Source organism: Petaurus breviceps, unplaced genomic scaffold (genome assembly GCF_028583685.1).
Source record: "Petaurus breviceps papuanus isolate PSGF00001 unplaced genomic scaffold, PetGlider_PUasm1.0 220, whole genome shotgun sequence".
Classification (NCBI taxonomy): domain Eukaryota; kingdom Metazoa; phylum Chordata; class Mammalia; order Diprotodontia; family Petauridae; genus Petaurus; species Petaurus breviceps.
This window is the reverse complement of record NW_027185876.1, coordinates 6,096,801-6,121,437: the sequence shown is the minus strand read 5'-3', so window position 1 is coordinate 6,121,437 and position 24,637 is coordinate 6,096,801. Positions and strand designations below refer to the sequence as shown.

The 24,637-nt window shown below is 40.3% G+C and overlaps 2 protein-coding genes and 1 long non-coding RNA gene across 4 annotated transcripts in view; 2 read left to right on the top strand and 1 right to left on the bottom strand.

The window, feature by feature from the left end:
* Positions 1-24,637, bottom strand: part of LOC138166099 (uricase) — a 124,134-nt gene that overhangs the window by 39,884 nt on the left and 59,613 nt on the right. The gene's annotated exons all lie outside the window — the stretch shown is intronic.
* On the top strand, positions 2,058-22,730 carry DNASE2B (deoxyribonuclease 2 beta). Its single transcript, XM_069094524.1, has 6 exons — positions 2,058-2,170; positions 7,480-7,657; positions 16,633-16,714; positions 18,679-18,840; positions 20,684-20,881; positions 22,056-22,730. The coding sequence occupies exons 1-6, from the start codon at positions 2,058-2,060 to the stop codon at positions 22,385-22,387; spliced, it is 1,065 nt and encodes a 354-aa protein (XP_068950625.1). The 3' UTR covers positions 22,388-22,730.
* LOC138166097 (uncharacterized) lies at positions 12,460-13,451 on the top strand. Its single transcript, XR_011169528.1, has 2 exons — positions 12,460-13,207; positions 13,344-13,451. It is a non-coding gene; the product is annotated as an uncharacterized lncRNA (long non-coding RNA).

Sequence of the window (24,637 nt, the reverse complement as noted above, 5' to 3'; positions counted from 1 at the left end):
TATATGTATATATATGTATACATATATATACATATATATCTTAAGATTGGAAGATATATACATATATATATATCTTAAGATTGGAAGATACATAAAGAATGAGATTAAAAGAATTAGAATCAATTTAATACTCTACCAAAATAAACAAATATGTATTCTGGGTCCCAGAGAATGTGATAGTCACATTCACTAAAAACAGCAATTTTCAGTGACCTCAGGAGGCATGGATAAATGCTCAAAAACATTTCAAACCAAAATAACATTAAATTAACTTTAATTTTAAAAGATAACATAGCTCCTTTTAAAAGACCAAAGGGTATCATGAAATGAAATTAAACATAAAGAATCACAATTTCAAAAAGGTTGATAGTCATCAAAATTTTGGAATGTGCCCAAACCATGTAAGACCTATAACTATGGTAGTCATAGGGAAGACTAATGGGACCCATGGGTTTGGAAAGTGATGCAACAGGGAAAGAAAATATTAGCTATTGTTTGCAGGGTCTAGCTTGAGCCAAACCCAAAGGTGTTTGCCTGACTAAGGTAGATACTAATTTATCTTTTGCAATGGCCTTCAAAGGGAACCAAGCTTGAGATCATACCTTGTCCTAAAGAATCCTAGGAAGCTAAGGTAACTCGTTACACCCTCAGTGCCAATGCAGATTCACTCAAGGATTGATGCCAAGAGTCCTCTTTGGTCTAGACTAAAGAACGTTCCTCATCCTCACAGTGATTCTATTCTCAACCCACATGCCCAATACTGGCTCAGAAGATCCAACTTCTGAGTGGGATGTGAGATTGTGAGACTTTGCTGCTCCCTACATTTTTTTCCCTCTATACCTAGACTTCTGCTGGAAAGTCACTCTTTCAAATCAATACATTTAAGGCAATGATTTCTGCATCTCTCTACTTTTTCTCTCCCCTCACCCCCTCAAATAAGGGAATTCTCACCTTTTCATACTCATAGTGATGGGACATTTTCACTTAGTTTTCAGATTCTGTTTCAGGAGTGATGACAATGAATACCTTGGACAAACACCTAGAGGGTTTTTTTTTTATTTGCATGGAAGGGTAGAAGGTCGGTAGAAGGTTGTTTATTCGTTCCCTATCGTAGGCGATTGGCTGTCTGAAGCTCTTTAAGCTAAAGCTACACTTTGAATGGTTAAGTCTGGGAGGTGGAGAGGACATGTCAACACTTTGATTTTAACCCTTTCCTGTACTGTCAGATGATCAATTATCTCAAATAAATAACCATTTACTTCCAGAATGGAAAAGGACAGGTGATTTTCCCTACACAGGACTGGATACGTTATTTAATTATCTCTCTTCCCATTTTAGAAAGGTGGTATTACATAGCATATAGAAAGCTGCCCACAGAATCAGAAAGAACAAGATTTAAGTCTTGCCTTTGACTCATACCTCAGACAAAACATTTTACCTCTCAAGGCCCTATACTCTTTTGTCAGAAAACAAGTTTCAGAAAATTTGCTGAATGTATTGGTAGGGGAGTTTCCTCATTGAGAAGTTTTCTATGCCCAATGAAATCACAGGTCTCATTCCCCAACCCCTTGAAATGATCATTTTGCAACTGGTAAGGCATCTGTATACCTATGTATGTTTATTAGGTCTCTCATAAAAAAAACAAGTTCAAACTAGGTTGGGGATGGGGGGGGGGTGGAAGGAGAAACAGGAAAGGAATATTGACTCAATATATATTTCTTGGCTTGAAAGGCTCTTTCTGATCCTCCACACTGCAGAAAACTTGCCTTAAAGGGTTAACTACATTTTCCCTCTAGTCCAAGCTTTTTTGATGACTTTTCAAGGCAGGCAAACAACCCAAGAAAATCCTATCCTAAGTCACTTTGACTGCACTTATGGTGGGACCACATAATTCTCCCAGATCCAGCCCCTTCTGAAAGGGCAGGGATTGTGGACTGCATGACGAAACTGAATCAAAAAGTGCAGTTGACAGGTCTCGGAAGAAATACATTTTAGACACCCAGTCGTCTTTTTAAAAGTTGTCCTTTCTGGCATTTCCTAGAGGAGGCAGACAGAAAATGACAGCGAGATTATTAAGCGTGGGCTTCTCTGTGCTCTTTCTGAGCTCCTGTATGCCCCTGGGGGCAGCTCGAATTTCTTGCAGAAATGAAGATGGTGACGCTGTAGATTGGTAGGTAAAGAAAATTCATAGGCTGGTTTTTGCAAATAAAATGCACTGGGCTGACAGGCAGATCAAAGGATTGACTGTGGAATTCTTAGGGCTCTTTCTCTCCTCTTTCTCCCATCCTCCATCTTACCTTCCAAAAGACTAAGGGTTCACCTGCACTAATATTTTTGTACACTGAACAGGAATGAATGGAGATAGGAGAGAATTGCTTTCCCTGGGCATGGAGAATCTCATGTTAGGACCAACTCTACAACTTATGATCCTGGTCTACACCTCTCAGAGGTGGCTGAGAAGCGTAATGAGATGTCCATATAGTTGTATTAAGGCTTTTGCTTGTTTCCTCACCAGGGTCCTTCCAGGTTCCCATTCAAGGAGTCTGAGGAAGGTAGAGAAAGGTAGTTTTCCTCTCAACATGGAAAATAGGCTTTTCCCAAAAAGAATGGGAAACATCAACATTATGGCCTCCTCCCTAGTGCACTATTTGAATAACCTTGGTCTATAAGAGCAGCCGCTGCAGCTGAATGACATGTCATTGACACTAGATGACATTCCAAGGTGATAGGATATATAGCATTGCTTAGTTCAGATTGCAAAATCATAGAGGGTTCTCAGAAAACTCCCATCATTCTTTGCCTCTTTCTAATTGAGAGCAAACAAGCTGATGGTTCAGAGGATAATATATTGAGAGTTCAAAGGGACTTTAGAAAACACAGAGGCTAGTCCTTTCATTTTTTACGGATGAAGAACTAAGGCAAAGATTATATGATTTGTCCAAGTTTAAACTATACAAGGTAACATTTGACCTCATATAATTATGTCAAATAATGTATGTAAAGCACCTTGCAAACCTTATTTGAATAGCAGCTATTATTATTATTCAAAAGTTATTTATTAAGCACCAACTGTACCAGATATTCTGTTAGCTACTAGAGTTGTACTAAAACAAGGGTTTTTAATCTGGTGTCCATGAATTTTGTTTATTTTTTAATAGTTTGATAACTGTATTACCATATAATTGGTTTCCTTTGTCATTCTATGCATTATGCGCTATACATTTAAAACCATGACTCTGAGGAGTTCCTAGGCTTCACCAGACTGCCAAAAAGAATCCAGGAAACAAACAAACAAGCAAATTTAGAATCGCTGGAGTAGATGACCCTCAAAGACCCTTCCACCTCTGTATCCATGGTCTTGACTCTTGGCCAAGTAATTTTTTTTAGTCATTTTTATTCCTGCCCATGATTTATGCAAAGTAGCATTAATTTAAAATTCATCTTTTTTATTCCCGCAGGCAAAAAGTAAGTGTGGGGGAAAAAAAGTGAAAATAATTCCCAGAGCAAAGATGGCAGAATTTTCTCCCTTGGTTAAATGTATGATAGAGAAATGTCCAAGGATGAGATCTCCATGGGCTAGAAGAGATCCTGATGGAGCAGAAATCTGCTTTCAGAGTGTTTCCCTTTGGAGGAAGGTCTGTTAGACAACATATGTGCCTTGCAGAAGCCGTGGAATCAACAGGCATCAAAGTTGGGGGACAAAAGCTTCATTTCTCCTGCTTTCCTTTCTCCAGTGCCTAGCTCCTCTGAGCTCAATACCACTTGGTCCTAAATCCAATAAAACAAGGGTGGGGGGGGGTAGCAGATTTCCAGCTCCCTCAATTATTGGTCATAATATCATGGATTTAGAGCAGAGAAGAACCTTAGATACCAAGTCCAACTTATGCATTTTATATTTGAGGGGCCTGGACCCCACAGAGGTTTGGTTTCCCTTGCAGTTGCACAGATCATATGTAACAGAGGCACGATTTGACCTTGAAACAAGTGTTCTGACTCAAGTCTAGCGTTCTTTGCACTGAAATGTTTACCCTGGAAAAGCTCTGTTTGGGGTGGGGAGATTTTCAGAAATACTTTCCAAAATGAAAAGCAATCTTTTTTTCCCTTTGTACCCACAAGGGCCCTTTGGAAGCTCCATTTTTCAGGCACAGGTATCAGGGCTTGCTGGAAGAACTTGAAGTAGCTGGAATATCTTTTAGTATTTGAGTATATCTGGGCTACTCTGGGCAAATTTGCAGGGTGTGGGGAGGCAGAGATTTACCTCCAATAGGGGTTCTTAGCCTTTATATGTCATAGATACCTTTGGAAGTCTGGAGAAGCCTACAGAGTCCTTCTCAGAATAATGTTTTTCAATGCATAAAATAAAATTCATAGGATTACAAAGGAAACCAATTGTATTAAATAGTTAACAATTTTTTTTAATTGCAGAACCCAGGTCAAACACTTGACACTAGATCCATGCAGTGAGATTTCTCAATTGCTAAGGAACTCAACATGCTGTTTCTCTCAGGTCCCATAGTCCCACCTAGTTCCAGGGGGGGAGGAGATGATAAGTTTACAAAGTAGGGAGACACAATCTTTCCAGTTGTGTTCTGTTATTGATTTTGGATGGCCAATAATGAAGAATATTGCCCACTTCATGACAGAGGGGTGATAGACTCAATATGCAGAATAAGATGCCTTTTGGGCCATGGTCAATCTGATAATATTTGATGATATGTATTTGTTGAGAAGGTTCAATTGTCCCCTTTTTTTTCAGGGAGGGGAGAGGTAGCAGGGACAAAAATAAAGGCTTTTTTTTTGGAGGGGGAAGGCAGGGCAATTGGAGTTAAGTGATTTGCCCAAGGTAAGTATCTGAGGCTGGATTTGAACTCAGGTCCTCCTGACTCCATGATTAGTGCTGTATTCACTGGGCCATCTAGCCGCCCCCAAATAAAGGCTTTTTAATTGGAAAAATAATCAAATTTAATTTTTAAAAAGTTGCATAGCAAAGTGTTGACCCCTTTACAGGAGATAGACTTGCTGCTATCATTCTTGAGCATACTCAAGCCATTGGCCCTCACAAGGCACAGCTGCTCTCGTACGTATCAAGGAGGGAGGGTGTGGTGATAGCATCTTCCTTCTGGGCCTCCTTGCTCTGCATATTCTGAAGCTGAAACTTGTTAAGAGAATATAGCAGTAACCAGGAAACAGAGAGAAGTCAAGTTGGACTCCTGAATATATCATACACTCGAGTTAACCTCAGAATGGTTGAGGACAAGTGTGGAGGTAGATACTACAAAGAGTTAGGGATTGGGGCCTGGGACAAAAAAAAGAATGTTATTGCCTATGTGAAAGAAATTCTAGAAGAGAGCAGAGAGCGAGAGGGATTTGGCAATATGGGTGTGGAGGAGATTGTAGGCATAGGGTGGGGAAACCCCCATATTTTATTTTATATCTTTTGATGAAATTAATTCTAGAGAAGCCCTGAAGGTCCTGCCCTCCCCTTTACTACAACAGACCTTAGCATCTAGAGAGAACATTTCTTATTTCTATCCCTTTGGTCAGAAGGCTTTAAATAACTGATGCTTCATTTGTCATTTGCAGTCATAGCTTGGCCAGATATGATCCAATGACATAGTGTATATGTATATATATAGATGTGTATAGATATCTATCTATATCTGTAGATTAAAGAATTTTATAAATTTTACAGAAGAAAATAAAGAATTTTCTAAATATTAGTTATTATCATGTCCTGGTGAACTCAGCAAATAAATTCCACCAGAATAAGAGAACCAAACTATTGCCCACAAGCATGACATTGATCCATAAAAAGTTGAGAATATTTTTAATGGATGTCTCTACAACAAACAGTGATGACATCCAAACTACATGGAATGAAAAACTTTCAAAATATATAGACCTAGAGAAGGAGATAAAAATAATGTCTAAGTCTTATTCAATCGTGTTGACTTGTCTGCTACTGGAGAGGTACTAAGGATTTTTTCAGTGAGCTTAGAGAAGATGAGCTTATATGGTGGTTGTTATTGAGTCCTTTCAATTGCGTCTGACTCTTTGTGACCCCATTTGGGGTTTTCTTGGCCAAGCAACTGGAGTGGTTTGCCTTTTCTTCTCCAGATCATTTTATAAATCAAAAATAGGGCTAAGTGACTTGCCCAGGGTCATACAGCTAATAAGTGTCTGAGGCTGAATTTAAACTCAGGAAGATAAGTCTCCCTGATTCAAAGTCCAGTGCTCTGTGCACTGTGGTACCATCTAGCTACCCTGAGCTTATATCCTCATATTTTTATTCAATCACAAAAATCAAGTATTTTAAGGGCTATGTTGCTAAATGTTTAGCAACTGGGTTCCCTGAAAACACATCCAATTTTTTAAAGTTTAATATGAATTATTAATATTTTCTCCATCACTTTCTAAAGTCTAAGCAGTCAATAAAACAATAAATCAACCATAGTGTTAACTGATTTCCAAGGTATAAATGTTCACACTGAAAATTTAACAATCCGCTCTCCCAGAGCATTGCAGATTCTAGCACACCTCCAGATATTTTGTTCACCTGTTAAATAGAGTGATGTAGACAGAGTGCTGGGCCAGGAGTCAGGAAGAACTGGGTTCAGATGTGGTTTCAGACATTTCCTAGCTGGGTGACCCTAGACAAGTCACTTAATCTCTTTGCCTCAATTTCCTCAACTATCAAATGGAAATAACAATAGCACCCACTTCCCAAGGTTGATGTGAGAGTCAAATTAAAAAAAAAAATACTTGTAAAGTGCTTAGCACAGGGCCTGGAAATAGTAAGTGCTTAATAAATGTTTATTGATAGACTGACTGAGATATACACAGTTAAGTATGATATATGGTAATTATAATAATATCTAATACATATAATTTTTAAAGTTTATGGAGGGTAGTGTTATTGATAGAATGCTAGACCTGGAATCAGCAAGAATCTTCTTCCCGAATTCAAATCTGGTCTCAGACACTTACTAGTTGTGTGACCCTAGGCAAGTCACTTACCTCTGTTTGCCTCAGTTTCCATTTCTGTAAAATGAGCTAGAGAAGGAAGTGGCAAACCACTTCAACATCTTTGCCAAGAAAACCCCAAATGAGGTTACAAAGAATTGGGCACGACTGAAAACTTACACGAAGTATCTAAGTTGACCCTCAAAACAACCCTATGAAGTAGGTGCTGTCTTTCCCCTCCAGTTTACAGAAGAAGAAACTGAGTCCACAGGAGGTTAAGTTATTGCCTAGGGTCATACAGTCAGTATTTACAGCTGCATTTGAACCCAAGTTATCTTAACTCCCAGTAGTCCAATACACTATCCATTATTCCATCCTGCCTCTTTCACCAATGAAAGATTCAGACAAAGTGCTCTAAGAAAATTGGAGAGTGGTAGAATATTTTCAGCTTTGAGGAGACAGGGATCACATAGGATGGGGCATCTGAGTTGAACCTTGAATCCTTTCCCTTTGCAGGTTTATTTTTTACAAGCTACCCCAGAATAGAAAAGAAAAAAGTGAAAGGACTGGGTTAGAGTACATGTACCTCGATGCTACCACCAGAAGATGGCAGAGGAGTGAGAGTCTAGTCAATATGACCCAGAGCGTCTTAGGAAGAACATTACAGCAGCTTTATGAAGCCCGGGAAGCCAAGGTAAGCCAAACTTGGATGTGATCTTGTAAGATGATGATGATGAAAGAGACAGCAAAAGAAGTACCCCTGGGGCTTGGGATCATTCATTCATTCAACTTTTTTATGTGTCAGGTGGCATTTTATATTATATTTATAATAATAATAATAATTATTATTATTATTATACTCGGTGGTGGGGATGGAAGATGAAATCATACCACTCCTTCAGAAGACTTACAATCTATTCTCTGGCAAAGGAGGTGGGTGGCTGTAAGAGTCCTACAGTACAGGGTATATAATAGATGGAAGGGTTAGATTTGAGGTCACAGGACCATAGATCCAGAGCTGCATGGGCCTTCAGAGACCATCTAGTCCAATGACGAAACCAAGCCTCAGGGAAGAAATGTGATTTGTCCAAGCTCCCATAAGTAGAAGAAGTTTGGCTTAGCAGATAGAAAGCTGGCCTTGGAAGAAAGAAGGCCTAGGATCAAGAACTTTCTCTGACTTGGACTTGGTGTCCCTGAGCAGATCTCTTAACCTCAGTTCCCTAGGCAACTCTCTAAGATTATGAATTTCAGAGAAGGAGTCGATGTGTCATGGTGGCAGAAATCCCATTTAACTTTAGGGATCAATTATTGGTGACAGTTTTTCTGCTTAAAGTGGGAGTTGAGGTGGGTTTTGTAGGAAGAGAAGCATTTCAACAAGGTAGAAGCACATTTTAAGTCCAGGAAACAGTAGCAGCAAAGACACAGAAATGGGAAAGGACAGGAAAAAAATGAAGGGCAGGAAGTAGTCAAGTTTGGCTAGAATGCAGAGTACCTGATGGGGAAATTGCATGAGACTAGCCTGACTTGTCTAAGCATCAAAATCAATATAAGACAGAACTAAAAACTAGGCAGCTGTGTGCAAGCAGAGAGAAGACTAGAAGGGACAAGGGTAACTCTTGAGGCCATGCTGATTCAAGGCATTAAGGACCAGGCTGTCGTACTGCATAGAAAGACTACCTTTGAGTCAGATTCAACACTCTGTCAATGGCGTCCCTTGGCATGGGTTGAGACAATTCTGTAAGTGTTGGTTTGCTGGCAAAGCTATTACTACTCACTTTGAATTTGCTTTGTGATATATATTTTTTTCCTAGTAGAAACAGAAGAAAAAAAATACTCCTTGAACACAAATATAAACTACAGAACTCAGTCTGCATTAATAAGACTTGAACCATGGGTTGTTTTTGCATTAGTGGTGATGACCATAGGTTGAGTCATTCATGAATTCAGGGTCACTTATATAGAAGCTATTTGACACAGTCTATAGAGTGCAGGACTTGTCGTCAGGGCAATTCTTGAGTTTGAATCCTGCCTCAGACACCTGCTACCTGTGAGAACCTGAGCAAGTCACTTAACTCCTATTAGTCTCAGTTTCCCTAACTGTAAAATGGAGATAATAATAATAGCTCCTACCTCCCAGGGTTGTTTTAAGGATCAAATCAGCTAAAATATGTAAAACAGGGCAGAACAGAGTTTAGAACAGTGGACCTGGAGTCAGAAAGACCTGAGTTCAAATCCAACCTTAGACATTTACTATTCATTAAGACCCTGGGCAATCACTATATCTTTGTTTGTATCAGTTTCCTCATCTGTAAAATGAGGATAATAATAGCATCTACCTCCCAGTTTTTATGAGGATAAAATGAAATAATAATTGTAAGTTGCTTAACATTGTGTCTTGCACATAATTAGCACTATATAAAAATTAATTATCATTATTATTATTATAGCATTTTCAAACCTTAAAGTACTATATAAATGCTAATTATTGTTAAGTATACATTTTTAGTATGGCAAGACAGTGGGTTAATGAACTGTAAAAATGAATGAACCAAACTGACCAGAACAGAGATTGAATTTGTCACCTCAGATTTGTAAGCAACATGCTCTAACCATTTTGTGTTAGCACAACAAGGCAGGCAGGGTAACCACTTCATTCAATTACCCTGATTGCAGCAGCATCCTTCTCATGGTCTGATGATCTTCACCAGTACATAAGAGCAAAGACTAGCAGGGCATTTAGCTGTAGTGCTTGAGACTAGCCTTCACGATTTTGATTTTGTAGAAGTTTTGGAGGATGGGAGGAAGGAAACCAGAAGCACTTGGTTGTGACAGAGAAGCCTGGCTGCTGTATTCAGGTGTTTCTGAGCCTCTTTCTCTATGTCTCAGATCTGAATTCCACTCATTATGTATACCACGGGAGTCTTCGGTCACTTGTCTTGGAAAGAAGATTAGTCTTGATGGTGTGGGCTTTAATCTTGACTCTGACCCTCAAGAGCTAAACAACCAGGATGAATCATAAGGCACATCATTTTTGAGACTCAGCTTCCTCAGTTGTAAAATGAGAATAATCGTGTTTAAACTACCTACTTTACAAGATTTTGAGAAATGCACTCTGTAAACCTTAAAGGGTTTATATGAGCGGCAACACATGTAAATATATGTGTGTGTATTAGGTGTGTATACATATATCACCACTATATATGAGAGAAAAATGTGATATGACTACAGAGTTGGCCTCAGTCAGGAAGACTCAAGATTATATAAGGTATGCCTTTTGTGTATAGGTTGGAACTAGATAGATGCTCAGGACCCTTCCAACTCTCAGATTCTGTGAATCCTTGATTCTGGGTTCAAGTCTCCCTTTTGATACTTAGTAAACCAATAAATGTGACACTAGACAAGTCTTTTAACCCCTTGATCTCTGAACAACTAAGACTACCAATATAGAATAAGTATCTGTCTGCACTGGTAAAGGGAATTTCTTTACCTGGGAGTTCCCTACACCAATGATATCATAGGTCCAGTCTCAAAAGGGGCTGTAGAAACATAAGCCTTTTTTGGTGCTGAGCTATCATGGGGATCTGCCTGAGGTCTGGAGCCCTGAGAATGGCTGTGATGAATATGCCAGAAAGCCAGTGAGAGGAATGCCTGTCCCTGGGTGCCTGCCTGTAAGAGGTGCTCCTTCAAAGGCTTCTCTCTTCTCTATCTGTCTCCAAATCGGTGTCATCCCAGTGGCAACTCAGAGGTCAGAGTACCCTGAATGACCTAACAAATTCGATTTCACTCCATTCAACAAGCATTTATTTCTTGAGCACTTCCTACATGCAAGATGCTGTGCTAGGCCCTGGGGGCTACAAAAACAAAATGAAGCAATCCGCGCCTTTAAGAGGCTTACATTCAATTGAACTGACACTATCTATCTAGCCAGGAGTTAACTTGGGGTTCATAAATTTTTAACAATATTTTTATATCTTTATTTCAATATAATTGGTTTCCTTTTAATCCTATGCATTTTATTTTTAGCATTTAAAAATATTATCCTGTGAAAGGGTTGGTAGCTTTTGCCAGAGGGTTCCACAACACAAAAAAAGGTTAAGACTTCCCTGCTCTAGAAACTTATGTACAAACTCTGGGGACATAGCTGGGTGATCCTTAAGTCAAGCTGCTGCCCCAGGGTGGCCTGCCTCCAAAGGTTCCAATTCCACACCTGCTGCTCAGTGACAAAAGCCTAGACTCCTACCAGATATGAGGGAGCCAACCATAAGTCAATTGCCATCCAGGGGCATACAATCATATGTCCTGGTATTAGGAACATGGAATTCTGCCTCAGCATCCTACTTCCAATGCACAGAAAAACGCTACAAAATACAACTAAAGAAAATACCCCATCCACCCAGTACATTGTACTCTGTGGGACTTTGATCAGTTCACCTGTCACCAGGACAGTCCTTTGAGTCTAGGATACCAAACCCAAGTCCTTCTTTGTGGAATCCTTCCTCTTAGAGTAATGTCTTCAGATCAACCAAAAAAAGCAAAGTCTCTTGACTTTCCACACCAAATGTAATTTCCCAGCTATTTTGAACACATTCCCACCCAGCTGACCATCCTGGGGAGACATGGAAACATTGTGAATATTATGGAGGCATCTTAAGGATAGAGAGTACCTCAGTTTTGCTTCTGTAGACCCCAGTAGCTATCCCATTGCTTGCCATATCATGTGCCCTTAGAATCATAGAATATTATATATAGGGAAGTAACTGGTGGTGATGCTGCTGATGGTGGTGGTAGTGGTGGTGGTGATGGTGGTGGTGGTGGTGGTGATGGTGGTGATAATGGTGATCCTAGTGCCTGGCATATCTTTGGTCCTTATGATCATAGAATTATAGCTAAAAGGGACCTTGGAGCTCATGTAGTCCACACCTTTCATTTTACAAATAAAGAAACTGAGGCCCCAAAAGAAGTGGCTTACCCAAGATCATACAGGGAATGTGTCTAAGGTGGGATTTGAACCCAGTCTTCCTGACGGAGTTCAACACTCTCCTCTCTGTGCAATGCTGCCTCCACTTAAAAAAAAATGTTTATTGAATTTAATCGTATTAGAAATAATTGTGGGGAAAACAACTCAGCTTGTGAATCAATCAGTTAATAAGCATCTACTATATGTCAGACACCATGTTAGGTATTGGAGATACAAAGACAAAAATGAAATCATCCCTGTCTTCAAAGAGTTTACCTTCTATCACAAAGACCCCCAAGCTTCTGTTATAGTCTACTTTATCAAGATGGATATTTCCTAAAGCAGGGATTCTTGACTTGTGTTCTATGGCTGTGATAGTAATGGCAATTAAAGATTCCCCTGTATTGGCTTGGTTTTCAAATTGATTGTGTTAAAACCCAGAGCTTGTTAATCCCACCTGTGGGATGGACTTTTTGATGTGAAAAGAAAGTCCTGAACTGGGAGGAGCTGGTGACGTAGATTTGGAGAGACAAGAGAGAGGCGGAAGATCTTTTTGGAAGCAGCACCTCGTGGAGAGAGAGAGAGACTAAGAGAATTGCTGGTGGCCGCTTTGAATTGCCCTGGACTTTAGAGACCTGCCCCCTGAGCTGCCAAGGACTGAGGAGACATGGCTGTTTTGCTGGTACTTTGTCTGTCTGTTTTGATGTTATTTTGCCAGATTTGTCCACTGGTGAAAGACTGTCCTGTTGAAGAAGTCCTGGAACCTGGCATTTGGTTAAGAAGCCCTGAGACTGTCCTGCAGACAGAGAGTGAATACTGTCCACTGGTGAGGGACAGTACTGTTGTTGCAGGGGTCTGGAGACTGTCCTGCAGACAGAGTGAATACTGTCCACTGGTGAAGGACAGTGCTGTTGTTGCAGGGGTCTGGGAGCCTTTCTGTTGGTTCAGAAGCCCTGAAGAAGGATTTTCTTGTTGTATGTTTACAGAAATCCTGGGAGAGGGCTTTGCTAATGTGTTCAGGGGTTCTAGGACTGTTCTACAGACAGAGGATAAATTCATGAAGGGACTGGCAATGTATCTTATGGCCTTGCTAAGCCTTGTCTCCCCAGGAACTAAGATTGCTGAGAACTTGCCTCGTGTTAAGATGAAGAAAAGACCTCCATTTGGGTATTAAGTGCTGTGTTTAAACTTGATGTAACTCTGGGGTAGATTCAATTGTGATCCAGGGGTGGGGAACTTTTGACCTTATTGTGCTCTGTGATTGACAAATGAAGGTACTTTACCTATGTTTGGAAACTAATCTCCATTTGAGAAGAGGGGTTTTGTGGTGGACTTAATTAAGGTATAGCCTAGGGGTGGAGAAGTATTTAGAACAGAGACTTTGTAATTGATTGAATGATTGGAAGGTCCTGGGGTGGGGTAGTACTTGGAGATTATTTAATCACACTTAGTAAATGCTGTATTTTGAATGATGTCATGTTTTGATCTTCTCTGTTCTTGGTTTGTCACTGAATAAAATAGAGAGCACCTATGCTGGTATTTTGAACCTGGGAAGTTGCCTTTGCTTGGCATTACATTACAATGGCCTTTTAAAAAAAATATTTTGATAACAGTATTTCAATCAAATTAACTTCCTTTATAATCCTTCATATTTTATTTATGTATTTAAGAATATGATTCTGAGAAGGGGTCCACAGGCTTCATTGGAGGGGTGCCAAAGAGGTCCACAACACAAAAGGGAATAAGATGCCCTGCCCTAATGAAAGAGAGAAGTTGGATTTTATAAAGAAATTAAACCATTTTGGTAGAATTGGGTGACAATTGCATCCTTCCTGCCTCCCCACTTCATAAGATGAAAGCAGGGCTTTTAGTCATTGTTCCTTTGAGTCATTAGGTGGGGAGCTGCCCATTAGAAAGATTTATGGAAATTATCTTTGTTAGTCATATCTAAAAGCTCGTCATTGGTGCTTACCTCAAAGTCGGTGCTGTTTAAAACAGAATAAAAAAATATAAGAAAAAAATCCCTGAAATGTAGCAAAGAACAGTCCTCAGAATCACGGCCTCACGAACTTGGCCTTAGAGACTCCCCTGGATGTTTTGAGAATGCGGTGGTATTTATTTAATGGGAAGATTCACGCAAGGAAATGAAATGTTATGCATACAATTTCACTGTTTTTCCAGGCAAGAAAATATCAAGCTAAAAAAGGTGATAAGCCAATGAAAAATGAACTGAAGAGAGAGTTTAGGAGAAATCCTTCCATCTCAATGGGAGACGCTCTATGGGATGGGGTTCCATCCAGCATCTATATTGACAGCCATCACTCTAAGGACAGGTCCTTATTATTATTCCCTGGATGATTGCAATGGTCTCCTAGCAAGATGCAAAAACTTCCTCTCTCCCCTATTTTTCCAGTTGAATTTTTGCCCATCTTTTAAAGCTCAATTACCCAAAGACAGTCACCATCCTTCCTAAAATAACCCCATTTAGTCAGACTATCTCATGGGGAATCCATGGCAATCAGCCTGGACAGGGCCATCCCAGGGAACATGTATGGGTATGGGCTTTGGAATGGCAGTTTCAGGCTCTTCTCTGTTCACCCACCCTGGGATGACCCCACTACACTACCAAACCAAAATTTACATGGCTTCTCTAATGCATTTCACACATAATTTAGTTATCTAGTCATTCTACTAGTCTTATCCTGCTATTGAACTGTAACCTACAGTAAGACAAGGACGATTCCCCTACCCACCTACCAGCCCCTAACACGGTACTTTGAACACCTCAGCTTCCTACAAGAAATGGATAAGGCAATGGCCTCCTAAGTCAGGCATCATGGATTTGAGTCTCGCTGAGGGTGGGAAATCTACTACAGAGGCAGCTAGATGGTGTGATGCATAGAGTGCTGGTTTTGAGGTCAGGAGGAACTGAGTTGCAATTCTGCTTCAGATACTTTCTAGCTTTGTGACTCTAGGCAAGTTACTTACCCTCTGTCTGCCTCAGTTTCCTCATCTGTACAGTGAGATTGACTTAATGGCTTCTAAGGCCCCTTCCAGTTCTGTAGTTGTAATCCTTTCCTTTCTCCCTACTTATTGCATGTGCTTTTCCCCTTCTTATATAGTAAACTTAGCCATTTGTAAGGGGAAAATCGCACCTTTTCCAGTAGAATGTGAGATCCCTGAGGGCAAGAACTACTTTTTGTACTGACTTTGTATAGTCAGCACTTAGCTCATGCTTTATAAGTGCTTGTGGGATTTGGGTTAGATTAGATTGGACTGGACTGGACTGAACCACAGACATTTTGACTGGTGTTTGCTGAACTGAACTGGTTGAAAGGAATGCCTAATGAGGACCCCCTGTTCAGTACAGAAGGAGAAAGGACCAGCGCAGGCTCTAAGCTGACATCAGAGAAAGGGCAAGACCAATACTGTTGCACATCATAGCCTAGAGCAAGCAGCTGTAGAAAGTAATGATATATTGAGGATTAGCTCTATCTCCAAGTTCTATTCAAGCATGCCTATATTATCAGTGGGAAAAGTCCAGGCATCATCCTGGCTGGGTCTTCCTGTTCTGATTCCTGAACAAATATTTAATTAGAGTTTTGTTGTATGTTCTGATTTTGCTCGATGACAAATCAGAATCTCAAACAAAACAAAATGAAACAAAAACAGAAACAAAAGAAAAGAGGGAAAGGAAGAATCCTTACCTCTTCTATCATAGTGTAAAGCAGTCAAACCTCTTGCTAACAATGATAATGGTCAAAATAAGATCTAACATTTATATAGCACACTTGCATGACTCTTTACATATATTATCTCTTTTTATCCCCACAACAACCTGTGAGACAGGTGCTATTATCAGTACCATTTTTTACAAATGAGGAAACTAAGGCTGAAAAAAGTGAAGTGATTCACCCATGGTCATGCAACTAGTAAGTGGTTAAGGTCAGATCTGAATATTTTGATAATAACCTAGTTCTGTTCATTATATACAAGGCTCAACTTCCTATCTCCATTGCTTTGCACTGGCTCTCTCCCATGCCTGGAATGCTTTCCCTCCTTACTTCTGCCTACTAAATAACAGCCACCAACAATGACTACAACAACAACAAACAATAGCAGACTTCTGGGTCTGGAATCAGAAAGACCTGAGTTCAAATCTAGACTCAGATGCTTATTGGCACTAAGACCACAGACACTGTCTGCCTCAGTTTCCTCAACTGTAAAATAGGGATCATAATAGTGCCTAACTCTCAGGATTGCAAATGAAATATTTGTAAAAATTTAGCACAGTGTCTGGCACATAATAGGCACTATATAAACGACTGATTAATGATTGATTAAGGGAAGGGACAATTTTTGCTTTTTCCTTCTAAACCTGGGATGTAGCACAGCAACTGACCTATCGTAAGCACTCAGTAAATGCTTGGTGACTGATTGACTCCAAGCCGGGCACTGCTCCCACTGCCCCAAACTTTCACCCTCAACTATAGCAAGGTCATGGAAGGGCAGAAGCAGGATGGCTCCCTTCAGCCTTCTCCAGGAGACTGTAAAAAGCACTTACTGCTACATGAGCTGCCTCTTAAGGGCAAGGATGAAATCTCTAGAGTGTTCAGGAAAACTCTGCATTCCAAACCACGTAGGTAGCAAAGCTGTCTGCTGTACCATGGAAGATTGACTGTCTTAAAAAAAAATACAATGTGTTTCTGCAGAACAACAGCACTGCCTACCTGATATATAATGACAACATCCCTCACTCTGTGGATTACAGCTGGAAGCAGGGGTATGCCAAAGGTATGACAATAGCCCTGAATCTATGTCTTTTGTCAGAGATGAAATTCACCCCAAACTTACTTATTTATTTGTCCTTTGAGATTCATAGAACATCTTCCCCCTGAGAACTCAAAGACCTCTGCCAACAATTTCAAAACCAGTAACCTTCTGGGGGGAAGAAGCAACATCTGCCCTGTTGGGGAGGGGTGGCAAGAAGGGGAATAAGGCAGGTGGTCAAACCTTACCCCCAGGTGCAAAGACACGTGTGCTAATAGGTGATGGTGCCTGGGCAAGGCAGCACATTCCATCCAAGGGGTGGTTCATGTTGGGAGGCAGCCAGCTTCATTATGCAATATTAATTTGGGCACCTGGCCAAACATTTTCCATTTCAACACAGGCCGTAAGAGAGGTTTAGAGCTCTAAAGAGCCTCAGAGGTCATACGGTTCTGATCCTTACTTTTACAAATGAGGAAAGTGAGGCCCAGCAAGGAGAAGTGACAGGTAGCCCATGGCAGAACCATCTCCAAATCTAGTCCTCTCTCCACTGCTCTACATGGTCTTCCATAGTCTATTTCCACCCAGACTCTGCGGAATCACAGAATTTGAGAGTAGGGAGAGTCCTTAGCAGCCATCCACTCCAAAGGATATATAAAAGAAATTCTTGTTAGATCATACCCAATAAGAAGCCAATTAAATTGTCTACTTGAAGACTCCCAAAGAGGGAGAGCCCACTCTTCTCCTGAAGCAGCCCATTCCTCCTTTGGACACTAAGATTTTTTTTAAATGTTGTGTCTAACTTTTCTTCCTCATTTCGCCCTCTGGAATCAAGAAAGACAAGTCTTATCTCTTTTCCATATGGTAGAACTCCCCATATTTGAAGATAGCTATCATGTCCCTGCCTGAGTCTTCAGGCTAACCATCTCCAATGTCTTCCACCTATCTTCATGTGACAGAGACTCAAAATCCTTCAGCAGCCAGGCTGCTTACTTTTTTCCTCTTCCAAATGTGCATCCTCTGAAATTGAGTTACTGGTACACAAGTAGGAGGGCTTCCATTATTCTATTAAAGTGAACATGAGTGCATTGTGATTGTTTGCTCATTTAGTTGTGAGAGTAATAGCTCAAATCGCTTAAAAGAAACCACTGACATGCACTTATTAACACAGAGGGGCTTTCACACACTTCTGTGGAAAGCCTTGTGTCTCATAAGATTATGGAAATCGAGCCAAATTCTTCTTTCTTGGATTTTTCTTATTTTCCTTGTAGAGACTTTATGTACAGATCATTCACTTGCATGGAGTATTTAGTACTGTTCCCCATTTGCTTTTTGTGCATCCTTTTGTGTGTTGGTACAATTGGGCAACTCTCCCTACCCCACATGTGACTTTAATTATCTTTAGGTACAAATACATCAATACAAATTGCTTAGGACCCTTTTTTCCCTATAATCTTTCTTTGGAAACACATTTCCCTTTGGCTTTTTCTCAGGCTTTTGGAAACAGTTGGGCAGGGAAGGCACTTGCTTAAGCTTCCTTTCCTTTAACGAGGTCAAATTCCAAGTGGTTTCCACATTCCCTGTGGTTTCAACATGGAATCCTTTTAGCTCTTCTTAGGGAAGCTGGCCACCTTCCTTCTCTTTGTGGCTAGCTGTCTGAGTTACAGGGAAACTGATTCAGGCATGGATTATTTTTTGAAACCTGCAAACATGTCACATGATCTTTTTTGACAAACAGAGGAGAGGAAGTAATACTTATTATCCCAATGAACCATGAGCCTAAAGCAGAAACAAAACTGGTCCACGATTAGTTTTGTTTCGGTTTTACAGCTTTGGGGTGTGTTTTTAAGAGAAAGGAACACAAAATCCTTGAGAGACAGAGAAGTAGAGACAGAGACCAACCATCAAAGGCAGAAACAGAGAGAGAGACAGAGAGAGACAGAGAGAACTTGGGTTTTCTAATTTATCTCTATTAACCTTATCTCTGACAGGTTTCTTGCTTTGGGATAAATCACAAGGATTCTGGCTGATTCACACGATTCCCGGGTTTCCTCCTTTTCCTGAAGAAGGCTATAGCTATCCTTCTACTGGGAGAAAAAATGGACAAATTGGTATCTGCATAACTTACAACTATAGCCAATTTGGAGAAATAGGTAATACAGGGCAAAGTGGGTTCTGAGGTGGATAAGGTATTTCCCTGTGATAAGTTTCCAACAAATTGGTTTAAGTATGTTGTTCTCCATCGCCTATTTCCATCTTGTCTCTGTTTCTATCATCTCTTTCTTTCTACAAGTCTCTCCCCCTCTCTTTCTTCTTCCCTGTTCCTTCCTTATCCCTTTCTCTATCTTTGTTTCTCCATCTTTTTCTCTCTCTATCTCTGTCTCTGTCGTTCTGTCTCCATCTGTGTCTGTCTTTCTGCTTCTCTCTCTCCCCCTGTTTCTCTGTCTTTCTGTCTCTCTTTTTCTCTCTCTCTGACTTTTTCTCTCTGTGTCTCTCTTCTCTTCCCCTGTCTCTGTTTCTCTCTCCCCCTCTTTATTTCTCTCTCCCCCACCCCCACCTAGTAGGGAGTATTGCAGAGCAATGCAGTGTTTTGTATGGAAGATACAACAGGGTGCCAAAGATGGGCTGTTGGATTTAGAGTCACAGGCACTGGGTTCAGACCCCCATTGTTCCATCCACTGCTCTTTGTAACCCTGGACAAGTAATTTTACCTCTTTTGCCTCTGTTCTCTTATCTACAAAAAGAGAGGAATTTTAAAAACCCTTGCAGCTCTAATTCTATGGACCCAAAATGTCAGGATTTTACTCCCTTGGAGTTTTTTGAATTTTCAAACTTCTGTAGTTGATGCTACAGTGATTCCTGCTTAGTTTTTGCAGGAATACAGCACGTTCATGATCAAAGCTTGTTATTGCCTGGTCTCCTCCTGTTATTTAATATAACAAACAGAAAATGAGAAGACACTTATCCTGAGTGGTCAGATGTCTAAACAGGATTAGAATACCTCTCCTACAATAATAACAACTAGCATTTGTATTTCGTTTTAATGGTTACAAAATGCTTTACATCTATTATCTTATTTGAGGTCAGTATCCTGACCATTTTACAAATAAGGGAACTCATGTGAGGTATCCACGGTCCATTAGCCAAAAATGCCTGAAGTAGGATATAAAACCAGGTCTTTCTGACTCCACGTCCCATATTCTGCCTACAAGTGTTACAATGCAAAGAGCGCTGGGTCTGGAGGAAAACTGGATTTAAATTTCATTGGGTTTTTTTGCTTTTTTTTTTTTGAGGGAGGAAGGCAGGGAAATTGGGGTTAAGTGGCTTGCACAATGTCACATGGCAAGTAAGTGTGATGTGTCTGAGGGTGGATTTGAACTCAGGTCCTGCTGAGTCCAGGGCTGGTGCTCTATTCACTGTGCTACCTAATCACCCCAAATTTCAGCTTTGCCTTTTGGACAAGTCCATTAACTTTGGTGTACCTCAGTTTCCATAACTGTAAAAGGAGAAAGTATGAATAGTTGATCTCTAAGTTCCTTCTTGGCAGCTGGATAGAGTGCCCAGTTCAAATGCTGCCTCTGGGCAAGTCACTTAACCCTATTTGCCTCAGTTTCCTCACTGTCAAATGAACTGGGGAAGGAAACCACTCCAGTATCTTTGCCAAGAAAACCCCAAAGGGCCTTAAGAAAGAATCAGACAAGAAGGAACAACAATAACTAACTAAAGTTCCCTCCTGGATCTAAATCTTATATTCTTAAATTTCCCTCACTGACAGTAGCTTCCAATCAATGTCTCTCCTGTGTCATTTAGACTCAATTAGTCTCACCAAAACTAATCAATTCTTTAATTGGACTAGATAGGGAATTCTATCTGATGGCTACAGAGAAGTGGAGGGTAGAGAAAAGAACTGAAAGCCAAATAAGTTGGCCTTTTAAAATTCGTGACAAGATTTATACCTCTTCCTGCTTTTTTTTTTTGGTCTATTACCCTCCCCAGATTCCCAGCTATTAAGCTGCATCCCAAATGTCTATAGCTGCTTCATTCCTGCCATCTTCCACCCTGAACTCACCTATTTGCCCAAACTGTGTGCCAGCTCCTCACTCCCCAGGATTCCTCGCCGGCGCCTCTCCAGACTTCAGTCCATCCAAGGCCAAAACTTCCTCCACTTTGCAAAATCACCTTATTTTGTTGATGGTAAGAAAAACGAGCATGGAAGGATACACACTAGCTTTGGTGGGTTAGACTCATTTGGTTTGGGACAGAGGAGCTTTTCTACTAAGCTGCTGACAGTGAGAGAGTCAATGGGCAAGGAGAAGTGGGGAAAGAGGAGATGCCAGGGGGACCAAGGAGTGGTACTTTGGAGGATCTGAGTTGAATCTCCTCACTGGGAGACTTTTATCTGGGACAAAAGATGTCACCCTCATCTTGAGCTACTTTTGAATCATTTGACTTGGATTATGATATCATCCATGTCCCAAACTCTCTATGCTGGCATAATTCAATGAGCATTTATGAAGTTTCTGCTTTGTACAAAGCATGTTACAGAAAATGAAACAGCCCATGCCTTCAGGAAGTGTCTATTCTACTGGGGAGTTCTAACCTGTACACAGACAAAATAGAAGCAAGAGAAATACAAAGTAATTTCAGAAAGGAAGTGGAGCACAAGGATTTGAAGAATGAGGAAAGACCTTGTTCCTGGCTTAATAAATGTTAGTTGACTAACTAACATTCAGCAGATGGCTTCTGAGCTGAGAATTTAAGGAAGCTAGTGATTTTAAAAGGCAGAGATGAGAAAGGAATATGCAAACTTGTTTTACCTTAGCAAAATATTTGTTCTTTTCTACAGCAAGCAGTCTATTGCCTAATGACTACCCTTAAGGTAGTACAAAGGCAATTAGGTGCCAAAGGGGAAAGAATGCTAGAACTGAAATGAGGAAGACATGAGTTCAAATCAAGCCTCAGACACTTTCTAGCTGTGTGACCCTGGGCAAGTCACTTAACCTCTACCTGCCTCAGTTTCCTCATCTGTAAAGCAAGTATAATAATAGCACCTACTTCCCTGGGTCTTTATGAGGATAAAACAAGATGGCATTTGTAAGGTGTTTGGCAAACTTTAGAATGCTACACAAATACTAACTATAATTACTTCCAATGATCTCTTTGGAGCAGGGTCTGTGCCTTCCTCTCTATTTTTTCTTTATGACACTGAACATGCTTTCAACTACATTATGTGAATTACATCCCAGGGAGAGGAGTGTTGGGGAAATATAACCCATTCTTTTTTTTTCAGTCTATGGAATTATTCCATAGGCTATTGTCTAAGGTCACAAATCTCAATTTCATTCTTCTCTCCTCTTCTAACTCATAGATATCTATGTGGCTTGGATGGCTCAACAGTTGCAGACCAATTTGCTTGTAGAAACTTGGCAACCTAAACTTCCATCAAACTGTTCTCTTTCGTACCATGTCTATAACATCAAAGAAATTAGAATCCCAGGACAATCTACTTTTAGCTCCCACTATGATCATGCCAAATGGTGTGTTTCCCAAAGATACTACAAGAAGCACTGGACATGCATTGGAGACCTGAACCGCAGCCCATTTCAGAGTCGGAGAGGAGGAGGATTCATTTGTACTCAAAATAAGTACATCTATCTTGCATTTAGAGGTTTGATTCTGCACTACCAGAATTGTGATTAGTCTTAATCAGAGGTAACTGCCAGGGCATGGCGGACCTATGGGTATTCCTACTGTCTTTATGATTTATCTAAGAGTCTAGGATATTTCTTTACTATAAAACCATCAACTAAAATATCATTTTTTCAATACCTCCAACATACCACTTTCCAAGAAAACAACTCATTTTGCTATTCATATTATTACATGTAATTTAAAATGTAGAAAAAACATTAGTTCACCATGAGAGGAAGTTAATTCTCAATAATTCAACTGATTATTCAGTGTTCTAAATAACCAGGTCCTTTGATTGCTTTTTGGGATAACTCACTTCTCATTAATGTCTCCACCAGAGAATGGACAAGTAAATAGGAAAGTGATGACACAATGACCATGGTCTAGAAAAACCTATCTGTTCCATTGCTAACCCAACTGTCAAAAGGAACATTACCCTTCTGTAATGTTAATGGTATATTAACTTCCTTGCCCATTAATAGGCCTCAAGTGGAGAACATTAAGGGAAGCTTGCTTAGGGGAGGCTTGCTTGTAGGAAGGCTTTCACACCTTTTGTTAATTTCTAATTAGGCACTGAGTCACAGGGTTTTGATGCCTTCTGGCTCTAAAAAGGGTATATATACCCTAAGGTTAAAATTTTACTTTGGGGCTCACTCATTGGAAGAGTATTCTTGTGATTTGACCAGATGAGACTCCCCCACCCCTACCCCTTTGAAAAACCCAGATGTTGGTACTTTTCTCTCTGGTAATGTATTGCCTTGGTCAGACAGCTGGATCTGTCGATCTGTGCTGATTTCTTAGACAGAAGCCTGTCTGTTGGTCTTTATTTCTCTGCTTGTATTTTCTCTATTTTCTTTAAAGTTCAGGGTGCTGACTTTTCCCTTGAACTAATGAATGTAATTAAAAAGATTGTTGACCCCTTGAACAGCTATCTTTCCTAGTAAAGCAGATCTAGCAGCCATTCTGGGTATGCACCTTCCTGATCTGAGTCCCCAGGTTTCAGTCCTCAGCACCATTCTGAATTTATCTAGAGACCTCCATGTACTGGCCTCAACTTGCACAACCACATTTAATAGGGCCTGAAGCAAATTCTATCAGCTAGACCTTTCAACCTGCTCATTTCCTCAATGAATAGCGACCTGATTCATCTGCACAATTCAGAATTCAGCCTGGTGGTCCAGGCTAACAAGCTGCTCTTATGTTTGACCCTTCTCATCTTTACCCTTTAGCTACCTATGGCCAACTAAGAGGAAAGTTTAGTGAAAAGAGTTATGGAGTTGAGAGGTAACTAAGTGATACAGTGGGTAAAGCACCAGACCTAGAGATGGAAAGACCTGAGTTCTACTCCAGCCTCAGACACACTAGCTGTGTGATCCTGGGCAAGTTAATTTCTGCTTCTGTTTCCTCATCTGTAGAATGGGAGTATTAACACCCACCTGCCTTCCAGGGTTGTTGTGAGGATAAAATAAGATACTATTGTAAAGCACTTTTCAAAACTTAAAAGGCTATATAAATACTAGTTATTATACATAATAGTTATGCCCCAACTTAGTTTGGCCTCAGGCAAACTACTTGTCTTTTCATTTGTAAAATGATAGGGTTGTGCTAGGTGACAGTTCTAAATTTCTAATTGTATGGACTCTGAAGAGTCCTAAATTTTTGCTCCTTCCTCCCCCCTTCTCACCCCACCCCAACTTCTCCTAATGGCTAAAGTAAGCTGACAGACATATCCAAGGACCAATGAAAACTGGATTCTTTTTCTTTGTTTTTAGGGAGGCTACTTGTTGAGGGTGTTTCTTCCATTATTACAAATAAGAATTCATGAGTATTTTAAAATAGCATCACCACCAAGAGCTACTATGAACATAAATGAGTGAACAAATGGAAAAGATTTTGAAATGTTAAAAGTACTAAGCAATGCTAATGTCAGACCATAAGTAGAAACTCTGGCACTTGGGGAAAATCCAGTAATTTGAATGACCTTTGCTATGTATGGCTGAGCTACATTGGAGGGAGAGGTCATGGGTGTTGAGGAGGATGAAGAGATGGAGACCAGGGCACTTAGACAATGGGAATACAAAATACAACTATGAACTTAAAGTATTGGAAAGGAAGTGTGGTGACCTGGAAGTGAGTATAGCAACAAGGATCTGGTCAGGATGGAATGAACTTTATTATGATTCAGTCATTTTCCCCCCTCCCTCCTCGCCTTCCTCCCTCCCTCCTCACCTTCCTCCCTCCCTCCTCACCTTCCCCCCT

Coding starts and splice junctions, on each gene's coding strand:
- DNASE2B (XM_069094524.1), top strand. CDS start 2,058: ATGACAGCGAGATTATTAAGCGTGGGCTTCTCTGTGCTCTTTCTGAGC. Junction 2,171..7,479: donor GATGGTGACGCTGTAGATTG/GTAGGTAAAGAA, acceptor TTCCCTTTGCAG/GTTTATTTTTTACAAGCTAC. Junction 7,658..16,632: donor ATGAAGCCCGGGAAGCCAAG/GTAAGCCAAACT, acceptor GTGTTTCTGCAG/AACAACAGCACTGCCTACCT.